This window comes from Oryctolagus cuniculus, chromosome 13 (assembly GCF_964237555.1).
Source record: "Oryctolagus cuniculus chromosome 13, mOryCun1.1, whole genome shotgun sequence".
NCBI lineage: Eukaryota > Metazoa > Chordata > Mammalia > Lagomorpha > Leporidae > Oryctolagus > Oryctolagus cuniculus.
The window spans coordinates 79035469-79059622 of NC_091444.1; the positions used below are offsets into that span (position 1 = coordinate 79035469).

The 24154-nt window shown below is 39.9% G+C and overlaps 1 protein-coding gene and 1 long non-coding RNA gene across 2 annotated transcripts in view; one reads left to right on the forward strand and one right to left on the reverse strand.

Moving 5' to 3' along the window:
- The window catches only part of LOC108176284 (aldo-keto reductase family 1 member C15), a 41549-nt gene extending 28730 nt beyond the window's left edge, over nucleotides 1-12819 (reverse strand). The window contains exon 1 of the mRNA XM_070055813.1: nucleotides 12424-12819. Within this exon, the coding sequence (XP_069911914.1) occupies nucleotides 12424-12553 (130 nt within the window). The 5' untranslated portion in view covers nucleotides 12554-12819. The remainder of the gene's footprint in view (nucleotides 1-12423) is intronic.
- Nucleotides 6071-22158, forward strand: LOC138845021 (uncharacterized). The gene is made up of 3 exons (XR_011381609.1): nucleotides 6071-6475; nucleotides 12917-14360; nucleotides 21248-22158. It is a non-coding gene; the product is annotated as an uncharacterized lncRNA (long non-coding RNA).
- The last annotated feature ends 1996 nt before the right edge of the window (nucleotides 22159-24154 follow it).

A 24154-nucleotide genomic window follows, 5' to 3' on the forward strand; every position in this document is an offset into this window, starting at 1 on the left:
GAAGTAAACAGCTTCCGCACAGCTGCCTCCAGTTCAACTAATAAACTGTAGGACTTGCTCCTGATTGGAGGAGAGCAGCGTACTCGGCGTGTGGGCAGCCGAGTTGGGATTGGCAGAGGAGGACTATAAAGGAGGAGAGAGACGGCATGCACCAGAAACATCTAAGGGGAACATCTAAGGGAACACCTGTGCAGCCCCCGAGAAGAGCCGGCCGGCGGTGTGCCGCTCCCCTGCGGAAGTGGGGAATGTGGCCAGGGGGAACTGCCCTTCCACGGAGGTGGAGGGGATAGTAGCCAACCCGGGAAGAACCAGCAGCAAACCCGGGGAGGGCCGAGCAGACGAAAGAACAGCGCAGGGTCCTGTGTTTCTCCTCCACGAAGAGGGGGAGCGACAGAGAAAATCTATTTTTTCCCTTTCCAGCTTCTAGAGGAGGCACACCTAGGCTCAAGACCCCTCTCTTCTTCTCTAATATCAGGTACAGAGGATCTTTGGATCTCTGACCATTCTATCTCAAAAGAGATTATTCATATATTTGAACTCCCTAACACCACACAAAGTGATAATACACCAGCCTTAATGTCAGGAGTCACCGAATAGTTGAGTCAACCTCTACAGATCACCTGGGAACTTCGTGCATCTTGGAGGCTGAAGCCCATGGGAAAGAAAGAAAAGATGAAAAGATGAATGATACCTTGAAAAAACATTTGAGCTATGACAGTCAGGAGGCTCATCTAATGTGGCACAATGTTTTGCCTGTTGCCTTGCAATAGGCATCCCAAAGCAGGCTTAGATTGAATCCTTTTGAAATAATATATGGGGGACTTTTTCAGTCCTCTGTGTTAGGGGACCTTCTGCTAGATTTATAAATTGAAATGAGAGCCCAATACTGTTTATATAAAGTAGTAGAATAAATATTAACTTCTTTGCATAAGTTTGCCCTTTCCACATTCACTCACCTGACAGATGAGTTACTCAATTCTTTCCAGTTCAGAGATAAGGTGCTGATAAAGACCTAAAGAAACCACGGACCTGACCAGCAATTGAGTGAGAAGTGGACTGGACCACGTGAGATGTTCCTAACTCCCCCACACTTCTTAAAATTTGCAGGAGTTAACCCATATTTTCATCATATGTGAGTGAAAAGGGCTCCACTAGACAATGACGATCTGATAAAAAAGCTTGCAGCCATGAGCCAGTGGAGGATCTAATGTATACATTTAACAAAGAGACAAGATAAGTACTAGAGACAGAGATGCTAAATGTGTTTATCCCAGATGTCTGTATAAATGCTTTGTGGGGATAGCAAATAATGCATTACTAAGAATTTCTCTATCACTGCTCTTGATAATTCTGATTGATGACTGTGCCATCTCCAACCCTTCCCAGTTGATGACTATGATGGCCCTTCAGTTATTCCTATAACTAATTATTCCTCTGTGCCTAACTTTATGGTGGAAGATTGCAGAGTGTCTTTCCAAGCAATGTATTAATAAAAGTAGCTACCGAAGACCCCATGGCACCTGCCATGGTTTTCCCTTGATCCCTTTGTGGAAAACTGTAGGATTTGTTTTAAATTCCCAAATGATGTATTGCTTCAAGTGAACTAACAACATCATTATTAAGCAATTATTTGCTTTTTCACTTATTAAAATGTAGTGTCAAGGAAAAAGTAATATGGGCAGGGCCGGCACTGTGGCTCAGTGGGCTAAGCCTCCACCTGCAGTGCCTGTATTCCATATGGGCATTGGTTCTAGTGGTACTGCTCCTCTTCCATTCCAGTTTTCTGCTATGGCCTGGGAAAGCAGTATAAGATGGCCCAAGTGCTTGGGCCCCTGCCCCTGTGTAGTTCCTGGCTCCTGGTTCAGATTGGCTCAACTCCAGCAGTTGGGGCCATTTGGGGAGTGAATCAGTGGATGGAAGACCTATCTCTCTGTCTTGCCCTCTCTCTGTCTGTAACTGTACCTCCAAAATAAATAAAATCTTCAAAAAATAATATGAACAACTGGTTTCCTAGCATTATTTAAGCTGAATCTGCCAGGCAAACAAGAGAATTTCCCCTTTGCCTAACATTCTTGAAACTCACTAGAGATAGAATAATAACCCCTACTCTTAGTAAAGACAATTTCCAAAAGCTTGCTCAGTACCACCAAGCTCTTACCCAACATCTTGACAAATTCAACACCTGGAAAAACATGCACAAATACATTCTCCTCAGAGATATGCCTATTAGTCCTTTGTTTGACCCAGTCTCTAAGGTTTTGCCAAAGGATTCTGAACTTATCTTGTGGATCATCTGGAGTTCTGTGTGTCCACCCAGGATACTTGTTTTTTGTGAAGATTATAAAGGAACACTGTGTACTTACAAATGCCTTGTCACCAGGTATATTGGGAAATTTGCCTGCTGGGCCATTGGATTGTTTCTTTCTGCTTACACAAGCCTGAAGAAAGTAGACACTGGTCTATTTCCTTCAATTTTTTCTCTATAGTAACCCATGAGCTTCCTGCAGAAATAAGATAGGGAAGCATGTTTTCGGAATGCACCCTACTTCCCGGCTCACCAGAGTATACTAATGAAATTTTCAAAGACCTATCTTGTTCTGGCTAGTGAAACTGCTAACTCATTTACAAATTTGTGAAAATCTCTGACTTCCCTCACCAAGATTGTTTTAGACAATAGTATAGCTTTGGACTCTATTCTAGAAGAATAGGGTGGTTTCTAGATAGTAGACAATCCTTCCTCCTCTGCTAAAGTTAACACATCATCCCAGGTAGAAACAAGTACTGATAAAATTAGGAGACAGGCTACCTGACTACAACAAATTCTGGGTCATCAAACTCTCCTCTTCCAAGGGCTTGAAGACTGGTTTTCTTTCTTTGCTTTTTTAAAAAATGATTTATTTATTTATTTGAAAGTCAGAGTTACACAGAGAGAGATAAGAGAGGCAGAGAGAGATAGGTCTTCTGTCCGAAGATTCACTCCCAAGATGGCCACAATGTCTGGAGCTGAGCCGATCTGAAGCCAGGAGCCAGGAGCTCCCTCCGGGTCTGCCATGTGGGTGCAGGGGCCCAAGGACTTGGGCCAATTTCTACTGCTTTCCCACAGCAGAGAGCTGGATCTGAAGGGGAGCAGCCAGGACTTGAACTTGTGCCCATATGGGATGCCGGTGCTTCAGGCCAGGGCGTTAACCCACTGTGCCACAGCGCCAGCCCCTGGAGACTGTTTTTCAAATTTATTTTACTGAATACTTTTTGGAATTACGCCTATTTTCAACGGAATTTTAAAATTAGATGAACAATTCTATTAATAGTATGGTAATTTTACTTAAGGTTTAAAACCATTATGTTGTGTATGGAGAAATATTGTAAGAAAACATCTAAAATCACAACCAAACAAATTTTTGACCTACTCTCCCTTAAAGGGTGGCGGGTGGAGGGGACAAAAATGATATACTTTACTATATCAAAGGTATTCATTCCTAAATCCCTCACTTCACCTCCAATCATTAGGAAGCAGCCAGAAGGGCAGTGAAGCCCCTATTCTCTGGCTAAGGAATGAAAGACTGACAATTGGAAATTGTAACTGTACTACACTTTGCTTGCTCCTTTACACATTCCAACCTTGGGACTAGCCACACATTTAAAATTGTAAAAAGTTCATGTCCTCCATTTTTCACATTCTAATTATCGAAGCTACCTGTTAATCTTTGGACTACAAGGAGGTGGCCAAACAACAAACCCCAAACAAGAGAGGAATTTATAATTACCAGTCTCCAGTAAATTTCAAATCAAAGAAACCTCCACTTAAATGGTGCCACTGACCCTAGAAGCCTGCCTGACAACCTTCCCCAACTCCTACTTTCTTCTTTACAAAGCCCTTTTGCAAACTTGCACACTGGAAAGAGCATATCTGGGATCAGAGGTTTACTCTTTCCCAAAGACTTCCAGTTTCTAAAAGGAAACCTGTTTCCCTACAATAACTTCTTGTCTCTGGCAAACTGGCAGTGTTGAGCAGCTCAGGCCTAACTTTAATTGGCAATAGCTTGGGCATCACGAGCTTCAGCCAAGGATACTGAAGTGCCAGACAGGGATCATCTACATATCTGACAACTGACTCAGCAGGTCATAGGCTACAACTGGGAGTTTGGGATGACAGATTGGACCTGGGTCATTGGTGCTCTTATACAGCCATGACACATCTGTCCCCTATTCTGTCTCTTTTCAGGTCATCAAGAGACTTGATCATGGGACACTTCTCATCCGGTCACATTGACTTACAACTGAGCTGCCTTTGGAATAATTGGGATACCTTTAACTTGGATGATTGAAAGAAAAACAAAAAGCTTATTTTTCTGTAATACTGCATGGCCCCAATATATTGGAATATGGGGAAACTTGGCCACTAAATGGAATTACAATTTTAGCATGATCCTCTAACTTGATTTCGTCTATAAAACACAATGAAAGTAGTCAGAAATTACCTTTATATAGGCCTTCATGATTCTCTTCCAAAATCCAATTCTCAAAGGGAATTGTAGTCTGTAATGCTCACTTCTCCCTAGAGAATGATAGTAGATTTGATAGATGGTCAACTATTAAGTGCTCCCTTTCTCTCCACCCCAACTCTGGGTCCAACTGTCCCAACTGTAACCTGCCTCATTGCTGGGACTACGAACCGGGAGTGACAAGTCTTCCTCTCCCTCAAGTGGAGTCTCTTTCAACTGCTACCAGACCCTTCCCCTCACACGATACTCTAAATTCTAATCCATCCTCCTATGCTGGAAAAATAGTCCAACTAGAGTCAGTCATGATGGAGTCTCTTGACTTGCATCCTGTGTTCTGCTTTAACAAAAATCAGGAGGAAAAGTAAGCTAGGCATCAGAAATGTAGAGATAGGTGGCAGAATGTCTGTTCTGTACAGTGAACTGCCCTCAGGGAGACCCAGCAGGCCAGTCCTCTGCAGTGGCTATCAATGGTAAGCCTGGGCTTCAGCAGAAATCAGCTTGTGAAGAGCCCTGGCAGCTCTGCCAGCCAAGAGTTGGGTCACTGGAAATGGAACTGCCCTGGAGTCGAATGACTTAATGTCAGAGCCACAGATCTTATTGGCTCTAAGCTGAAAAGCCATTCACTCAGCCCAGCTTCCAAAGTGACCACCGCGCTTAGAGGAGACGGCCAAATGGGGTCAGCAACATTGCAGGCAGAACTGTAAATTTCCTGTTAGAGATGCCACCTGCCTTCACCTGGCCAGCTCTCCTCCCAGGCCAGCTGGGTAGTGGAAGTCAACAGAGTGCCTTCCCAAAAAGTTCACATCTCCCTTAGGATGTACCCTATGTTCTATTTGTCTCTCAATCGGAGAACTTCTTTGTAGCTTAGACAGCACCTTTCTTAGGTCCCCTAATAATGACTCTGTCCTTTGTTCTAGTCCCTGTCTAGCCCACTTGGGTCTCATTCCTTTGTAATCATAGCCGCTACTCTAACATCAATGGCTCTGTTCCCAACCTGTGGGGGGTCAGCTTTAAGCCATATCCATCAAACAATCCTCACAAGGGTCCAGAGAACCCCTTCATTTCCTCTCCTCTATGAAATCCTTTCATTACCTGGTTAATGCCACTCTTAGGATCATTGGTTGATATTCTCACGCTGACTTGTATACTACAGTGTCTGTTTATAGCAGGTGATAATGGAATGAACCAAGGCCTTCAGCAACCAGGCAGTCAACCAGATGCTTCTCCATCCATACATGCCTGTCCCAGAGGAGCCCCAAGATACCCAGAGCGGGCCCCTGGGTACAAAGTCCCCAGTCAGCAGGAAGTAGCCAGAGAGACTCATCGTTGCCCCCTTTTCCTATCCTCAAAAGGTCAAGATGGTAGCTCTGGGAGCCACAAGGAGGGAAGGCCTATACTTCCGGGGAAGAAAAGTCCTTGTCAAGGTCCCTGCGGGTGCCTAAAGGTCAACCAATGAGGATCAGACCTGCCTCAACCTTTAACCCCCATGCCCTGAATCTATAAAAGGAACCCTAATTGGGATGCATGACTTCCCCAGCCTCCGTTCTGTTAGGACTGGGGAGGGAAACTCGCCCGGGAGCAGAATCCCAATAAAAGCCTGTGAATTAAAAAAAAAAAAAAAGCAGCACTAGTGTACCTCAACCAAGGGTAATGGTACCTATAACAATTTCAGTGGTGGTATGGTTGGTTTCCAAATATTTCACTTTTAGTTGAGGCAAAAAAGTGGTACTGGCCTTTCTTTACTTGAATAATTGATATGAGTATCATAAATGCATGGATTATTCACAGGTTTGCAAACAAAAACAAGAAAGGTCTCAGAAATTTGTTGGATTTCAAAAATGAAACTGTTTGGCATACTTAAAAGAAGGCAATGAGAAGCCATTAGAAGGAATAAAACACAATGCTTCCAGACCTACTCATGTCCAAGATGATAGCTTATGATCTGCTGTGAGAAGCCATATTATTCTCAAATGGTAAGAATATCCTGATGTCAAAACAAATCATGTCAAGCAAGACTGACAGGACAGTGTTAAATATGTAAACGTAATGTAAACTTTCAGGCATGGAAAGCCAAGACGCTGAGCCAGAAAAATGTTCTACATGAAGGATCCTGGTGGTGAGACCCCAGTGGAAATAAGTGGCTATCAAAGAAGGAGGTACTTTTCTCTGAAGGGAGGAGAGAACTTCCACTTTGTTTATATCCTTGTCTAAATACTGATGAAGTTTGTGGATTCAAAAGGCTTCCATAGCCAAGGCAGCTCATGTCAAGAGCCTTAGATGAAAAAAATAAAAAAAGAGCCTTAGATGATCATTGACATCATACATAAGAGTGTTAATTGTTAAATTAACAACAAGAGTCACTGTGCCCTAACGTCCCATACAGGATCTCTGTCCTCAAAGAGTTGTATTATAACTATGTCTATGTGCTCCCAAAAGATGTTTCTTTCTTGGGTGTTTTGTTAATGCTAATTAAGTTTCTAAAAGAAAAGTGATATAAAATCAATGCACAAAAATCAACAGCCTTTGTATACACAGACAATGCCACGGCTGAGGAAGAACTTCTAAGATCAATCCCATTCACAATAGCTACAAAAACAGTCAAATACCTTGGAATAAACTTAACCAAGGACGTTAAAAATCTCTACGATGAAAATTACAAAACCTTAAAGAAAGAAATAGAAGAGGATACCAAAAAATAGAAAAATCTTCCATGCTCATGGATTGGAAGAATCAATATCATCAAAATGTCCATTCTCCCAAAAGCAATTTATACATTCAATGCAATACCAATCAAGATACCGAAGACCTTCTTCTCAGATCTGGAAAAAATGAAGCTGAAAGTCATATGGAGACACAGGAGACCTTGAATAGCTAAAGCAATCTTGTACAACAAAAACAAAGCCAGAGGCATCACAATACCAGATTTCAGGACATACTACAGGGCAGTTGTTATCAAAACAGCATGGTACTGGTACAGAAACAGATGGATAGACCAATGGAACAGAATAGAAACACCAGAAATCAACCCAAACATCTACAGCCAACTTATATTTGATCAAGGATCTAAAACCAATCCCTGGAGTAAGCACAGTCTAATGAATAAATGGTGCTGGGAAAATTTGATTTCCACGTGCAGAAGCATGAAGCAAGACCCCTACCTTTCACCTTACACAAAAATTCACTCAACATGGATTAAAGACTTAAATCTACAACCCAACACCATCAAATTATTAGAGAGCATTGGAGAAACCCTACAAGATATAGGTACTGGCAAAGACTTTTTGGAAAAGACCCTGGAGGCACAGGCAGTCAAAGCCAAAATAAACATTTGGGATTGCATCAAATTGAGAAGTTTTTGTACTGCAAAAGAAACAGTCAGGAGAGTGAAGAGGCAACTGACAGAATGGGAAAAGATTTGCAAACTATGCAACAGATAAAGGGTTGATAACCAGAATCTACAATGAGATCAAGAAACTCCACAACATCAAAACAAACAACCCACTTAAGAGATGGGCCAAGGACCTCAATAGACATTTTTCAAAAGAGGAAATCCAAATGGCCAACAGACACATGAAAAAATGTTCAAGATCACTAGCAATCAGGGAAATGCAAATCCAAACCACAATGAGGTTTCACCTCACCCCAGTTAGAATGGCTCACATTCAGAAATCTACCAACAACAGATGCTGGAGAGGATGTGGGGAAAAAGGGACACTAACCCACTGTTGGTGCGAATGCAAACTGGTTAAGCCACTATGGAAGTCAGTCTGGAGATTCCTCAGAAACCTGAAGATAACCCTACCATTCAACCCAGCCATCCCACTCCTTGGAATTTACCCAAAGGAAATGAAATTGGCAAACAAACAAGCTGTCTGCACCTTAATGTTTATTGCAGCTCAATTCACAATAGCTAAGACCTGGAACCAACCCAAATGCCCATCAACAGTAGACTGGATAAAGAAATTATGGGACATGTACTCTATAGAATACTATACAACAGTCAAAAACAATGAAACCCAATCATTTGCAACAAGATGGAGGAATCTTGAAAACATCATTTTGAGTGAACTAAGCCAGTCCCAAAGGGACAAATATCATATGTTCTCCCTGATCGGCGACAACTGAGCACCAAAGGGGAAACCTGTTGAAGTGAAATGGACACTATGAGAAACAGTGATTTGATCGGCTCTTGTCCTGACTGTTGATGCACAATGCAATACTTTATCCATGTTAGTATTTTTTTTGTTCTAGTACTATTGGTTGAACTCTGTAATCAACACACAATTATTCTTAGGTGTTTAAATTTTAACTGAAAAGTGATCCCTGTTAGGAATTTGGAAAAATTATGCTGAGTGAAATAAGCCAGTCCCAAAGGACAAATATCATATTTCTTCCTGATCAGTGGCAACTAACCGAGCACCAAAAAGAGAACCTGTTAAAGTGAAATGAAGACTATGCTAGTACCTGCTAACGCTAACTGATGAAGTAAATAAAGGGGAGAGTGATCCAACATGGGAAGTGAGATACTCAGCAGAGTCATAGAATGGCAGATGTCCTAAATAGCACTCTGGCCTCAGAATCAGCCCTAAAGGCATTCGGAGCTGGCTGAAAAGCTCATGAGAGTATTTCAGGCATGGAAAGCCAGGACACTCTGGCAAAAGATCTCTGCGAGTGAGATCCCAGTGGAAAGAACAGGTCATCAAAGAAGGAGGTACCTTTCTCTGAAGGGAGGAGAGAACCTCCACTTTGACTATGACCTTATCTAAACAAGATAAGAGTCGGAGAACTCAGAGGGCTTCCATAGCCTTGGAAACTCATGACTGGAGCATAGGGAGATTACTGATGCCATAGACAGGAGTGTCAATTGGTAAAGTCAACAACAGGAGTCACTGTGCACTTACTCCTCATGTAGGATCTCTATCCTTAATGTGCTGTACATCGAGATTTAATGCTATAATGAGTACTCAAACAATATATTTCACTTTGTGTTTCTATGAGGGTGCAAACTGTTGAAATCCTTACTTAATGCATACTAAACTGATCCTCTGTAAAAAAAAAAAAAAAAAAAAAAAAAAAAAAAAAAAAAAAAAAAAGAAAAGAAATTATCAGTTCCCAACTTGACTCTCACTGGGATTAAACATGACAATTGGTCTGCTCTGATTTCATCATCATTTAAAAAAAAATCATCTATTATTTTTCACTTTATGTTTCTGTGTGGGAGCAAACTGTTGAAATCCATACTTAATGTATACTAAGCTGATCTTCTGTATATTAAGATAATCGAAACTGAATCTTGATGTGAATGGAAGGGGAGAGGGAGTGGGAAAGGGGAGGGTTGTGGGTGGGAGGGACGGTATGGGGGGGAAGCCATTGTAATCCATAAGTCGTACTTTGGAAAATTATATGCATTAAATAAAAGTTTAAAAAATAAATTAAAAAAAAAGTGAAATGAAGACTATGAGAAACGGTGACTTGATCAGCCTTGCCCTGACTGTTGATGAACAACTTAATACGTTATCCCTGTTAGTATTTTTTATGTTTGTTCTACTTTATACTTTTGGTTGAATACTGTAATCAATACACAGTTATTCTTAAGTGTTGAAACTTAACTGAAAAGTGATTTCTGGTAAATATAAGAGTGGGAATAAGAGAGGGAAGAGATGTGCAATTCAGGATATGCTCAAGCTTACTTGCCTCAAACGGTAGAGTTAGAAACATACCAGGGGATTCCAATTCAATCCCATCAAGGTGGCATGTACCAATGCCATCTCACTAGTCCCAGTGATCAATTTCTGTTCACAATTGATCATAATGATAGGACTAAGAGACAAAGGGATCACATAAACAAAAATAGTGTCTGCAAATACTAGCTGATAGAATCAAAAAGGGAGAGAACGATCCAACATGGGAAGTGAGATACACAGCAGACCCATAGAATGGCAGATGTCCTAAACAGCACTCTGGCCTCAGAATCAGCCCTTAATGCATGTGGATCCAGCTGAAAAGCCCATGAGAGTATTTCAGGCATGGAAAGCCAAGACATTTTGGCAAAAAAAAAAAAATGACCTAAATGAAAGATCTCTGTGAGTGAGATCCCAGTGGAAAGAACGGGTCATCAAAGAAGGAGGTACCTTTCTCTGAAGGGAGGCGAGAACTTCCATTCTGACTACGACTTTGCCTAAATATGATCAGAGTTGGTGAAATCAAAAGGCATCCATAGCCTTGGCAACTCATGACAAGAGCCTAGGGTGATTACTGATGCCATAAACAAGAGTGTGAATTTGTTAAGTCAACAACAGGAGTCACTATGCACTTACTCCTCATGTAGGATCTCTGTCCTTAATGTGATGTACAGTGTGATTTAATGCTATAACTAGTACTCAAACAGTATTTTTCCATGTGGTGCAAACTGTTGAAATCTTTACTCAATGTATGCTAAACTGATCTTCTGTATATAAAGAGAATTGAAAATGAATCTTGATGTCAATGGAAGGGGAAAGAGAGCAGGAAAGGGGAGGGTTGCGGGTGGGAGGGAAGTTATTGGGGGGGAAGCCATTGTATTCCATAAGCTGTACTTTGGGAATTTATATTCATTAAATAAAAGTTAAACAAAAAAGAAAAGAAAAGTGAAATTACCTTCAAGATACAATGATTTTGAACAACCCTGTCTCAACTATCAGGGAACAGTTTTTTTTCTTCTTTTTACTGTGCAAATTGTTGAACTCTTTACTTAGTACAGAGTTGGTCTTCTGTGTATAATGTTAATCAAAAATGGATCTCAGTTGAGAATGGGACTGGGAATGGGAGAGGGAGGAGGAGGCGGGTGTGAGAATGGGTGGGAGGGTGGGTATGGGGGGAAGAATTACTATATTCCTAAAGTTGTACTTATGAAATGCATGAAATCTCTATTCCTTAGATAATAATAAATTATTAATAAATAATTAAAATAATTATAAGTATATAAAATAAATATAAATATATAATAAATAAATTAAATAATAACAATAATAAATCTGTATTTTGTGGGCAATAAAAAATGTAATGTAACCCTTTCCACGAAAAAAAATTATTGAATGTGCCATGAAAATCACTTTTCTGTGTGTTGTGTAATATATAAAAGGATGTCATATTTACCTAATGTCCTTTTTATAAGATGGCTCTATTGTCTAAATGTCTCACTTATAGGACAACATGTAGTTCGATGTTAATGAAAGCAAAAGATATATTAGATTTAGATTATAATAACCAGCCTATTTTAATGCATCTGTGTCAATTTCTTTGAAATATTTTCAAAGTTGAAAATTTGGGGGTCCACCTGCAGTGCTGGAATTCCATATAGGTGCCAATTTGAGGTCTGGCTGCTCCACTTCCAATACAGCTTCCAATACAGCTTCCAATACTCTCTGCTATGGCCTGGGAAAGCAGAAGATGGCCCAAGGCCTTGGGCCCCTGCACCTATGTGGGAAATCCAGAAGAAGCTCCTGGCTTTTGGATCAGCACAGTGGATGGAAGACCTCTCTCTCTCTCTCTCTCTCTCTCTCTGCCTCTGCCTCTCTGTAACTCTGCCTTTCAAATAAGTCAATAAATCTTTAAAAATTGGGGGCTTAATGGGTTAAAGGGCACCAATGTTTTTCATGAGGACACCTCACTATATACCAAACCCTTATTTTAGGCATACCAAGATGACTCTCAAAGTATATCAGATCCCCAATCCAGGTAGTCTCCCACCCTTTAAAGATTCTAAGAAACTAATATATGCCTATATGGATACCATAGCACAGGTCTATTCTGGTAAGTTTGGCCTCAAGAATGAAGCTCTAGAAAACATAGATCTTGAATGGCTCACTGATAGCAATAGTTTCAGAAGAGGTGTGTGTGCTGAGGAATGCAGCACTGGGGTAATAGAGAGTTGAGACTCTACCTGTGGTGGTGGTATCCCATATGAACGCTGCTTTGAGTCCTGGCTGCTCCACTTCTGATCCAGCTCCCAGCTGGTATGCCTGGGAAGGCAGCAGAGGATGGCCCAGGTACTTAGGCCTTTGCATCCACATGGGAGATCCAGAGGAGTCTCGAGGCTCTTGGCTCCTGGCTTTGGCTTTACCCAACCTGGGCTGTTGTGACCATTTAGGGAGTGAACAAGTGGATGGAGGGTTTCTTTCTCTCTCTCTCTCTCTCTCTCTCTCTCTCTCTCTCTCTCTGTATTTCTGCAGTTCAAATAAATAATAATAATAAAGAAAAAGTGGAATTGGAATGGCAAGGCATGCTCTAGTGAATCTTAAACTAGAGAGGACAAAGCAATAATGCTAGTCACTTTAGTTCATGATGCTGAACTCATTGCCTCAAGCAGAGCCTTAAAATTTGGGAAAATGTCAATATTTATACTAATTACAAATATGCTTTCCTTTTGTTGCAAGGAAATGGAGCAATGTGGAAATCTGGAAAGAAGATGGTACCAACTACAAAAAAATTTGCCTACCAAACTTCTTCAAGAAATTTTGGCCCTTGTACAAACAGTTTTGGAACTCTTGCTGGAACTCTTAATGGCATAGACCTTACATTCATGGTAGCATAGACCAAAAGGTAAGTGACGATATTGCCAGATGAAATGCATTTGCTGATAAGGTAGCAAAAAGAGTTGCCACTCAGGAGGCCCTGGGGATGGCTCTGACTCCCCATTTTCCAGAAACAGCTAAAACTCCACACTATACTGTGCCTGAGATAGAGTAGGTCCAACAAGGAATTTATATTAAGGGCCCCAATAATGGTGTAACCTACATCAAAAAGTATTCAAATCATGCTCCCAATGGCTACCCAGTGGAAAATCATCAAAACATTACATGGCTTTACCCATCTTGGAAGAGAAGCAAGGCTCAGATAAATTTTTGCATTATGAAAGGCCAAAAATCTCTTAAGGGAAAAGATGAGGCGGGAAAGATGTATCTGGATTAGGAGGAAGGGAGAAATAAATAATATGATGAGTAAGGTTACCTGCTATGTGGCAAACCTTAGCAATGTTACAGCTATCTCTTGATGAGAAATAGGCCTTTACTGTTAATAATTAAGCAGCCAAACATCAATTACTTCTTTAAGCCGGGCTGATAAACACAAACCAGTTTTTAACAGTTATCTTGAAGGCTGAACAACCTTTGACTCAGTATAGTTTTAAACAACACATCCCTGGGAGGAGACTTAAAATGCCAATGCAACATACAATATATGTTAAAACAAATTATCTCAATTGCACCTGCACCAAGACTCACCCTGAGCATGGTAAAGGACCCTCCCCTCAGTAACAGGTGCTCTTGCAACTTGGGAAAACTGATAAGAAACTACCTCAGCTTCTGAGGCCTGGGGCAGTTTAATTTCTGAGCCTGCTCCCTCCCTGGCTATGTGTTGAGTAATTTTGATCTGTCAATAAATCTTATCCTCCCACTGGCCTTTGTCTGAGTTCTGTTGTTTAATTATTTTTTGCATCAGTGATAAGACCTTGGACTCTCTTCTCCCACTGAGGTTCCCCAACATGAGAAAACCATGACTTCCTGACTATGGATTTCATGGTCAAGATAGTTGCCTCTCCATGCTATTACGACAAATGATGTGATTAGGCTACTCATGTTAATCCCATTACTTGTGGCATGTTGTCACTGTGTTAAGTGTCTTAGATGCCCCATGAGTGAGACTGTGCAAATGAGTTCTGTAAAATTGTCTGTCTCTCCCAAGAAGGACATTTTAAAAAGCGGTAGTGTCTCATCTTCAACTGGATATTGTCACTTTGTGCTGTGAGATCTCGGATTGGTGTGGCTGTCTTTTTCTCCCTTCAGGACGACAGCAGTTTACAGAAGAAGAAAAAGCCAGGAGGTGGGAGAAGTTTTGGTACTATAATTACCTTACTCAGTGCTTTCTGTTGCTCTGGACTATTTGTTATGGGGTAAATGTTTATCTGGATTTAAGCCATGTTGAAACTGGTCCTTTGACCTGAGTGTATGCTAACCCAAAAAAACTATTTGAGTTAAACATTTGATTTTCACACCCCTTCCACTACTGCTTTTTACATTTCTCCAGCAGTTTTCAGTATCTGAGAGCATGATTCCCAGTGAATTCTAGTGTTTAATATATATTAAGTGATAAGAAAGTAACAAATAATGTAGAAGAGGTAGGAAGGTCAAAAAGTCCCTGGATTCCCCTACTTTCCCACACTCATCTTGGAATTGAAATGGGGACCTCTGTATGGTTCAGGTGTAAGTTTTTTTCTTTATACAGAACATTCACCCTGAAGAATTCATTAAACAAAACAGAAATCTCCCAGGGACTGATACTGCTGCCAATATATATTTTTAAATATGTAAATATGCCTTTGATGAGCAAATATTTGCTTTTCACTGCTAACAAAAACTCTCTTTAATGGAGCAGAGAGAAAATAGAAACTTGAGTGTGTTTTTTGATGACTCAAGGATACCCTCTTTTTCCCATTCCTGCTTTTCTGCTCTCCTTCCACCCTTCTTACTTCCCATTGTCACTTTTTGTTCTCTCCTTTGCTGCCCCTACCCTCCTCTCCAACCCCATGTCTAAGAACTTCTGAGGTCTGTTCAGATCAGTTTCAGGTTCAGCCTGATTGTACACTGTGGATTTAATGGTGACTGCAGAGACCTAATCAATGAGATTACTATAGGTACTGTGAGAATGTCCTGCAGTTTCCCAGGTAACTTGACTTTTCTATAAACTCTGTGATCCAGGAAGTATGGGCTATAATTTAAGAGGGTGTAAGCTTTACCTCTTAAGGTCACTATAGAAGAAGTTATTTATGTCTCCACTATCTGAGCAATTCACAATCACATTGTTTGCCTTTTCCTGTAGATAGGTAACATGAGAGCCTGGGAATGTAGTCTACTTCTTTAATCTATAGCCAAGTCAGTTTCCTTCTTGATTTGTAAAGTGAACGACAATCACACATGACTGTGCCTTGTTTAAACCAGACAATACATGAATCCACCATGTAAGAAAAGTTTAGCATCTGCATTGAACCAGAAGAGTGAGAAACAACCAGTTCAGACTGTTTTAGGATTTAAATCTTGTTTTGTCACTGGTGAATGCCAAGTAGCTCAAAAGTTTCATGTATTTTAAGACTAAAAATCACCTGATGTTCTCTAAAAATGTCTTCAGGTTTCCGGTCATATTTAGGGGGAGATGCAATTACCAGTGCCTCTGGGACTGGTCCAGGCCCTACTTTATGGGTGTGCAGGTGAACAAAAAGTATCCAAGTTTACCAAGTCACCATTTGCTTCACTCTGAGATCTCTGTCCCAGGAGGAGCTTAAGTCTTATTACCAAAACATGCAACCTATGCAAACTTTTTTTTTTTTTTTGACAGGCAGAGTGGACAGTGAGAGAGAGAGAGAGACAGAGAGAAAGGTCTTCCTTTTCCCGTTGGTTCACCCTCCACTGGCCGCCGCAGCTGGCGCGCTGTGGCCAGCACACTGTGCCTATCCGAAGGCAGGAGCCAGGTGCTTCTTCTGGTCTCCCATGGGGTGCAGGGCCCAAGCACTTGGGCCATCCTCCACTGCACTCCCTGGCCACAGCAGAGAGCTGGCCTGGAAGAGGGGCAACTGGGACAGAATCCAGCGCCCCGACCGGGACTAGAACCTGGTGTGCCGGCGCCGCAAGGCAGAGGATTAGCCTACTGAGCTGTGGCGCCAGCCGCAACCTATGCAAACTTGTACCCAACACTACATGCTATGACTAGAACTTCTCTTATATATTCAGTTCCCTCTAAAATAAAAGGTAATCATTTCTATGCTTGTGGAGTCATGGCTTCAGAAATTATTCACTGTGTTCTCTTTATTTGCTGCAAATAAGTTACTTGACATGACAACTCTTTCTGGTGCATTTTAAAAAACTCTCCAGCAAGTGGGTCCACAGTTTTGGGTTGAGAACAGTTTGATTTGCTAAATTAACTTTGGTTTTCACACAAGAATATGGAATATGGTTGCTTTAGTTGTCAATACAAAAACTTGGCAAAATTTAAATCTTTGCCAACTCCATTAATCTACACTGGTAAGACAGATCTCCAATACACAAGTCAATTTCCCTACTGAGCATTGGAAGTTTGGAATATTTACAATCTGTCTTCGGATAAATTGTTATTTATATAGAAATAGAGTAGAAGTGTTTTGAGACTGAATCTTCAGTGGCATGTTCTCTCTCCTAGAACTCACAGTTCCCTATGTTGAATCTGGTTTTCTTGACCACGATGTTCCCTTTGTTGCTGTAAACAACTGTTTACCTGAGTTTCTGTAATGTTATTTGTCTGGTGTCAGGTTGTTGAGGTTTTCAATTGAACAACCTGGAGCTCCCTGGTAAAACATTTTGTTGACATCACTGTCTCTATATTAATTTTCAGTGGTTTCATAAAATTCTGTTGTATCAATGTACTATAATATATACAAATTTCTAAAATTTTGTTTTTGAACTAGTTTTATAATTTTAAATGCTACCATAAAGTTAGCTACCCCCAAATATTGACAAATATTTTGTATAATTTATGCTATTCTTTTAAGTTATTTGTGATAAAAAAAAAAACTATATACAACTTTAATTAAAATAGGCATTTTGTGGGATCAGCATTGTGGTATAATGAGTAAAGACGTGTTACTGGCATCTCATATGGGCACTGGTTCAAGTCCTGGCTGCTGCATTTCCAATCTAGCTCTCTGCTATGGCCTGGGAAAGCAGTAGAAGATGGCCCAAGTCTTTTGGCTCCTATACCCTTGGGAGACCTGGAAGAAGTTCCAGGCTCTTGGCTTCAGATTGGTCCAGCTTCAGCCGTTGCAGCCAATGGGGGAGTGAAACAGCAGATGGAAGACCTATCTCTCTCTCTCTGCCTCTCTTTCTCTCTTCGTGTAACTCTGGCTTTCAAGTAAATAAATAAATCTTTAAGAAAAACAAAATAAAATAAGCGCATTGCAAGTGATGTATAAACATTGTCAATAATAATACTCTAATAAACATTATGTCAGATTGTCTTCTATCCTCCCACATAGATTGCTGCAGATTAGACTATTGTGTCACTTATAGACATTGCTGACATTGATTAAACCAAAAGAAATGACACAGATGTTTCAATTCTTAGTTCATATAGGACCAAACCCAAAGCAACAAGCCAAATGATGCAGTGCATTCCGTCTAAGCAATAAACTTTTTCTCAACAAATACTACTCCATACGTAAGAAGAGGTTATTAATCCAGAAGCACAGATGTCAATTTGCAGGCACAGAAAACATCAAGAACCAAGATATTATGACACATCTGAAATAACACAACAATTCTCCAGAAATAGATACTGATCTGAAGGAAATCTATGAAATGTCTGAAATATAATTCAAAGTTATGATTGTAAGAAAATTCAATGTGATTCAGGAGAGTACAGATAGACAGATTAAAGAAATGGGGTAATAGGTGACATAATGAGAAATTAACTAAAATATAGAAATATTTAGAAAGAAGCAAACAAATATTTTCAAGCTGAAAAGTTTAATCAATGAAGTACAGCTTCAACAGCAAATAGAACAAGTCAAGAAAAGAATATCTCATCTGGATGAAAGACACTTGAAATAACCCACTCAGACAAAAGTAAAGAGAAAGGAATGTGAATTATGGAATACTGTTAAGAGACCAAATATTCCAATTACAGGGATTCCTGAAGGTGAAAAGAAGGAAAAAGGCACTGAGAACCTGTTAAATGAAATAGTAATTGAAAACTTCTCAATCTTAAAAGAGTTATGGGCATGCAAAAGACCCCAATGAAATTCAACCAAAACAGATCTTCTAAATGGTTTATTGTAGTCAACTTCTCAAAACTTAAAGCCAAGGAGAGAATCCAAAAGACAGAAGGAGTGTCATGTTTAATGCAAAGGAAAACCAATAAGACTAACAGCAGACTTTTCATCAGAAACTGAAGTCCAGAAGAGAGTGTAATGATGCATTCAAGGTCTTTTTTTTTTTTTTTTGTTTTTTGGACAGGCAGAGTTAGACAGTGAGAGAGAGAGAGACAGAGAAAAAGGTCTTCCTTCTGTTGGTTCACCCCCAAAATGGCCAGTGCGCTGCGGCGATCCGAAGCCAGGACCCAGTGTTCCTCCTGGTCTCCCATGTGGGTGCAGGGCCCAAGTACTTGGGTCATCCTCCACTGCCTTCCTGGGCCACAGCAGAGAGCTGGACTGGAAGAGGAGCAACCAGGACAGAATCCGGCACCCCAACCGGGACTAGAACCCGGGGTGCTGGCACCGCAGTCGGAGGATTAGCCAATTGAGCGGCGGTGCTGACCTCAAGGTCTTAAAAGAAAAAAAAACTTCCAGTCAAGAATATTGTATCCATCAAAGCTATCATTTAGAAGTTAAGGAGAAGGGCTGGTGCCGCGGCTCACTAGGCTAATCCTCTGCCTTGCGGCGCCGGCACACCAGGTTCTAGTCCCGGTCGGGGCGCCGGATTCTGTCCCGGTTGCCCCTCTTCCAGGCCAGCTCTCTGCTGTGGCCCGGGAGTGCAGTGGAGGATGGCCCAAGTGCTTGGGCCCTGCACCCCGTGGGAGACCAGGATAAGTACCTGGCTCCTGCCATTGGATCAGCGCGGTGCGCCGGCCGCAGCGCGCTGGCCGCGGCGGCCATTGGAGGGTGAACCAACGGCAAAGGAAGACCTTTCTCTCTGTCTCTCTCTCTGACTGTCCACTCTGCCTGTCAAAAAAAAAAAAAAAAAGAAGTTAAGGAGAAGGGCTGGCGCCATGGCGCATTAGGTTAATCCTCTTCCTGCGGCACTGGCATCCCATATGGGCACCGGTTATAGTCCTGGTTGCTCTTGTTCCAGTCCGGCTCTCTGCTGTGGCCTGGGAAGGCAGTGGAGGATGGCTCAGGTGCTTGGGCCTCTGCACCTGCGTGGGAGACCAGGAAGAAGCACCTGGCTCTTGGCTTTGGATCAACATAGTTCCGGCGGTGGTGGCCATTTGGGGAGTGAACCAACAGAAGGAAGACCTTTCTCTCTCTCTCTCTCTCTCTCACTGTCTATAACTCTACTTGTCAAATAAATAAATAAAATCTTAAAAAAGAAGTTAATGAGAAATAAAGTATTTCCCAGATAAGTAAATATGGAGAGAATTCATCACCACCAGACCAGCCTAAAAAATTCTGAAGGGTGTCCTACATTAGAAGTAAACAACAGACTAAAATAGATATTTTAGTAAACAGATGACACTACAAAATTCACTAACAATCAGTAACCAATCAACAAAACAGCAGTGGTTAGTTCTTATCTATTAACACTAATGTTGAATGTAAATTGATTAAGTTACTCAGTCAAAAGATTTAAGTTGACTGAATGGTTAAAAAACTAAGATCAAGTATATGCTGTCTACAAGAAATTCACTTCATAAGTAAAGATACACATACATTGAAAGTGAAGAGCTGGAAAAAGAAATATCAGGCAAATAGAAACCAAAAACAAGCAGGAGTATCTATGCCATAGTAAATAAAGCAGACTTCAAATCAAAAACTATGAAAAGAAGCACCATTATATATTTCTAGATAAAATAAATGATTTAGCAAGAAGATATGACAATCATAAATAATATGTGCTCAGTGTAAGACTACACATACACACACACACACACACATATATATAATATTATTATATCTAGTAGGAGATATAAACACCAACTCAATAATAGTGGGGAACTTTAACACCTAAGTGTCATCAATGGACAGATCATCCAGACAGAAATCACTAAAGATATGTCAGTTAAACCATAAGATTGAGGAAATGGACATAATAAGCATTTGCAGAACATTTCACCCGACAGCTACAGAATATACATTCTTATTAGCATGTGGAACATTTTATAGGGTAGAACATACATTAGGCTACAAATCAAGTTTTAGTAAATTTAAGAAGATTTAAGTTATACCATATTTCTTCTTAGATCACAAAGAAATAAAACTAGGGGCGCTGGCACTGTGGTGTAGCCATTTAAATCTGCTGCCTGCAGTGCAGGCATCCCATATGGGTGTTGTTTCAAGTCCCAGCTGCTCCACTTCTGATCCAGCTCTCTGCTATGGCCTGGGAAAGCAGTGGAAGATGGCCCAAGTCCTTGGGCCCCTGCACCCACGTGGGAGACCTGGAAGAAGATCCTGGTTTCTGCTACAGATCGGCCCAGCTCTGGCCATTGCAACCAATTGGGGAGTGAAACAGCAGATGGAAGACCTCTCTCCCTTACTCTCCTTCTCTCTCTTTCTGCCTCTCCTTCTCTCTCTGTGTAACTCTGCCTTTCAATTAAAGAAATAAATATTAAAAAAGAGATAAAATTAGAAATCAAAAACAAGAAAAATAATAGAACTTTTTAAAGAAAGTTTTTATTTCATGAATACAAATTTCATAGGTACAGCTTTAGGAACATTGCAGTTCTTCCTCCCCATACCCACCCACCCACCCCAACTCCCATCCCACCTACTCCCTCTCCCATCCCATTCTTCATTAAGATTCATTTTTAATTAACTTTATATATGGAAAACCAACTGTATTAGTAAGTAAAGATTTAAACAATTTGCACCCACACAGACACATAAAGTAAACAATACAGTTTGAGAATAAGCTTTGCAGTTAATTCTCATAGTACAACACATTAAGGACAGAGGTTCTACATGAGGGGTAAGCGTATAGTGACTCCTGTTGTTGATTTAACAATTGACACTCTTATTTTTTTGACATCAGTGATCACCTGAGGCTCTTGTCATGAGCTGCCAAGGCTGTGGAATCCTTTTGGGTCATAAACAAAGTGGGCCATAAGCAAAGTGAAAGTTCTCTCCTCCCTTCACAGAAAAGTATATCCCTCTTTGATGGCCTCTTCTTTCCACTGGGAACTCACTCACAGAGATCCTTCATGTAGGTAATTTTTTGCCACAGTGTCTTGCCTTTCCATGCTTGAACTGCTCTCATGGGCTTTTCAGCCATGTCCGAATGACTTAAGGGCTGATTTTGAGATCAGAGTGCTGTTTAGGATGTTTGTCATTCAATGAGTTTGCTGTGTGGCCCGTTTCCCGTGTTTGGTTATTCTCTCCTTTTCAATTCTATCTATTGTTATTACCAGACACTTGGTCTTATTTATTTAATCTGTTTGACACTAAATACACGGAAATTAAACAACATGCTACTGAACAACCAATGTGTCATTGAAGAAATTAAAAAAATAAAATTTTTCTTGAAACAAAGAAGAAAATACAATATATCAAAACCTGTAGGATACAACAAATGCATATTAAGAGAGAAGTTTATAACATTAAATGCTTCATTAAAAAAGTAGAAAGTTTGAAAACAAATGATCTAATGATGCGTCTCAAGGATGTGGAAATTCAAGAACAAACAAACCTTAAAATTAGCAGGAGGTGAGAAATAATGAGGATCAGAGTATAAATATGTGAAATTGAAAAAAAAAAAACAAAAAATACAAAAGTTCAACAAAATAAAAAGTCTTTTTAGAGAAGAGAAACAAAATAGACAAATCTTCTGCTAGAATAACCAAGAAAAATTGGAAAATGCAAATAAATAAAATTAAAGGTAATAAAGAAAACATTACAACTGATATCACTGAAATAAAAAGAATCATAAGAAAGTACTATGGGCAACTATGTGCTAATAAATTGGAAAGCCTCAAAGAAATAGATGAACTCCTGGAAACATATAACCTAATGATTAAATGAAGAGAACATAGTAAATCCAATCAGAAGCTAACAAGCAACAAGACTGAAGCAATAATTAAGAATCTCCCATCAACAAATGGTTTTACTACTGAAATCTATAAAAACATTTTATAAATTATGGAAATAAATTTTATTTTTAATTCAGAAGTAAAAAAATTCATAAAACTTTAAATAAATTCTAAGCAACATAGTTGATGCTAAGTTTACCTTGCACAGCACTATTTTCCTCTCTGGAAATACTCAAATACAGAGTAAAGGATGTTTGCTTGTAACAAGTTCTGTGATTAATAAAATTGTCATTTTGAAACACTGAGTTATATATCAAGTTAACCTATCTCTTGGGAGAAAAACACAATCAAAATCATTGGTGATCTAATCTTTAGTTCTGTCTCCACAGATAAAACCTATCACTTTTCACAATGAGAAAGGAATAAAACATATGTAACTGGAAAATATTAACATCAAGAAATGATCTTCCTTTAACAACATAAATTAAATATTTCTGTCACTTGGCAGGATTTTTTAAGAGCCTTCTTCAGGAGAACAGACTGTGTCAACAAGATCTTGGATGCTAATTACCACTTTCCACAAGGGGAAATCACTACAAATTTACTTTCTGGAAAATAAAAATTTATGGATCCATAGCAAGGAACAGAAAGAAAGAAAAAGGAAAAATACTCATCACCGCTAATTACTTACATTATTTTTCCTCTGTGGAAATTCTTTTCTTTCTCTAGAAAAGTCAACAGTTACACAGATTTAACCTTTAGCAGCAATGGATTACAAACTTGACCCAGACTAAATAATCAATATTCCTTATGGTTTAGCAATGTCTTATTAAATAACCGAAGAACTCTGTTATATTGTTTTCTCTTATTGATAAAAATGAAAATTGATATTGAGTATGATAAGGAACTTCAAAAACTCTCTCGAAAGGTAAGAAAAGCCATAATATGAACATATTTCTGTCTGATTCCAGAGTTTATGGTAAATCACACTGGTTTGAGCTGAAATTCATAAAAGTAAGGGGATGTGACTTTTAAGTTATAAATTTGGACGTAACAGTGATTAGAAAGCCATCACCCTTCACTAATTTTCATACGAATTTTCACACATACACATGTGAATATGTGTATGTGTTTATGTGTGAATAACAGTTGTACCTCTTTATACAATTCATCAACATCCATAGATCCAATTTCACATTTGTCACTGCTTCATATTTCATTAATTTGTACACTTCCACACCATATACCTAATACTTTTGAAGTATAGAATATGTCTTTTCACAGTGCCATCTGCAATCTTGCTTCTATGGCTAGTCCTTCCCCCTCTTCATTTTTGTGGATATATGCAGAATCAATATGGCAGAACCCAGCTTTTACAGCTAATTTGGTGGCTTCATTGCTTCACTTTTAGAAATCTAGAGGAGAAAACAAGACTAGTAACTGTATATCAATGTGATGAGAGGTACTTCAGTCAGAATTAGTGACCTTCACAAGGATCAATTTTACCTATGCCTTGAGATATTCCTGCATCTGGGATTATGAATTCATACCAGTTTGCTTTGTCTTTCCTGCTTAATCACAATAATGAGGGATGCCAAGAACCTCTGCTGTCCTAAGCCATCACTTATCACTGGAATTGAATTCCCCAGGAACACCTCAAGTACAGTAGTTTCCTGGAAAAACTCACAGCCCAAATCCTTATTAGATAATGATGAGGAGTCTAAATTCCTAGATGACAGCTACAGATCAGTTTGAAAATAGGCAATCCAACCAACTGACAGGCAGACAGAGAGCTTCCATCTTCTGCTTCATTCTTGATATTCTTGCAATAACCAGTGTTGTTCCATGCTGAATCTAATAGCCAGAACCTTAATCCAGATCTCTCACATGAGTGGTATGGATCCAATGCCATA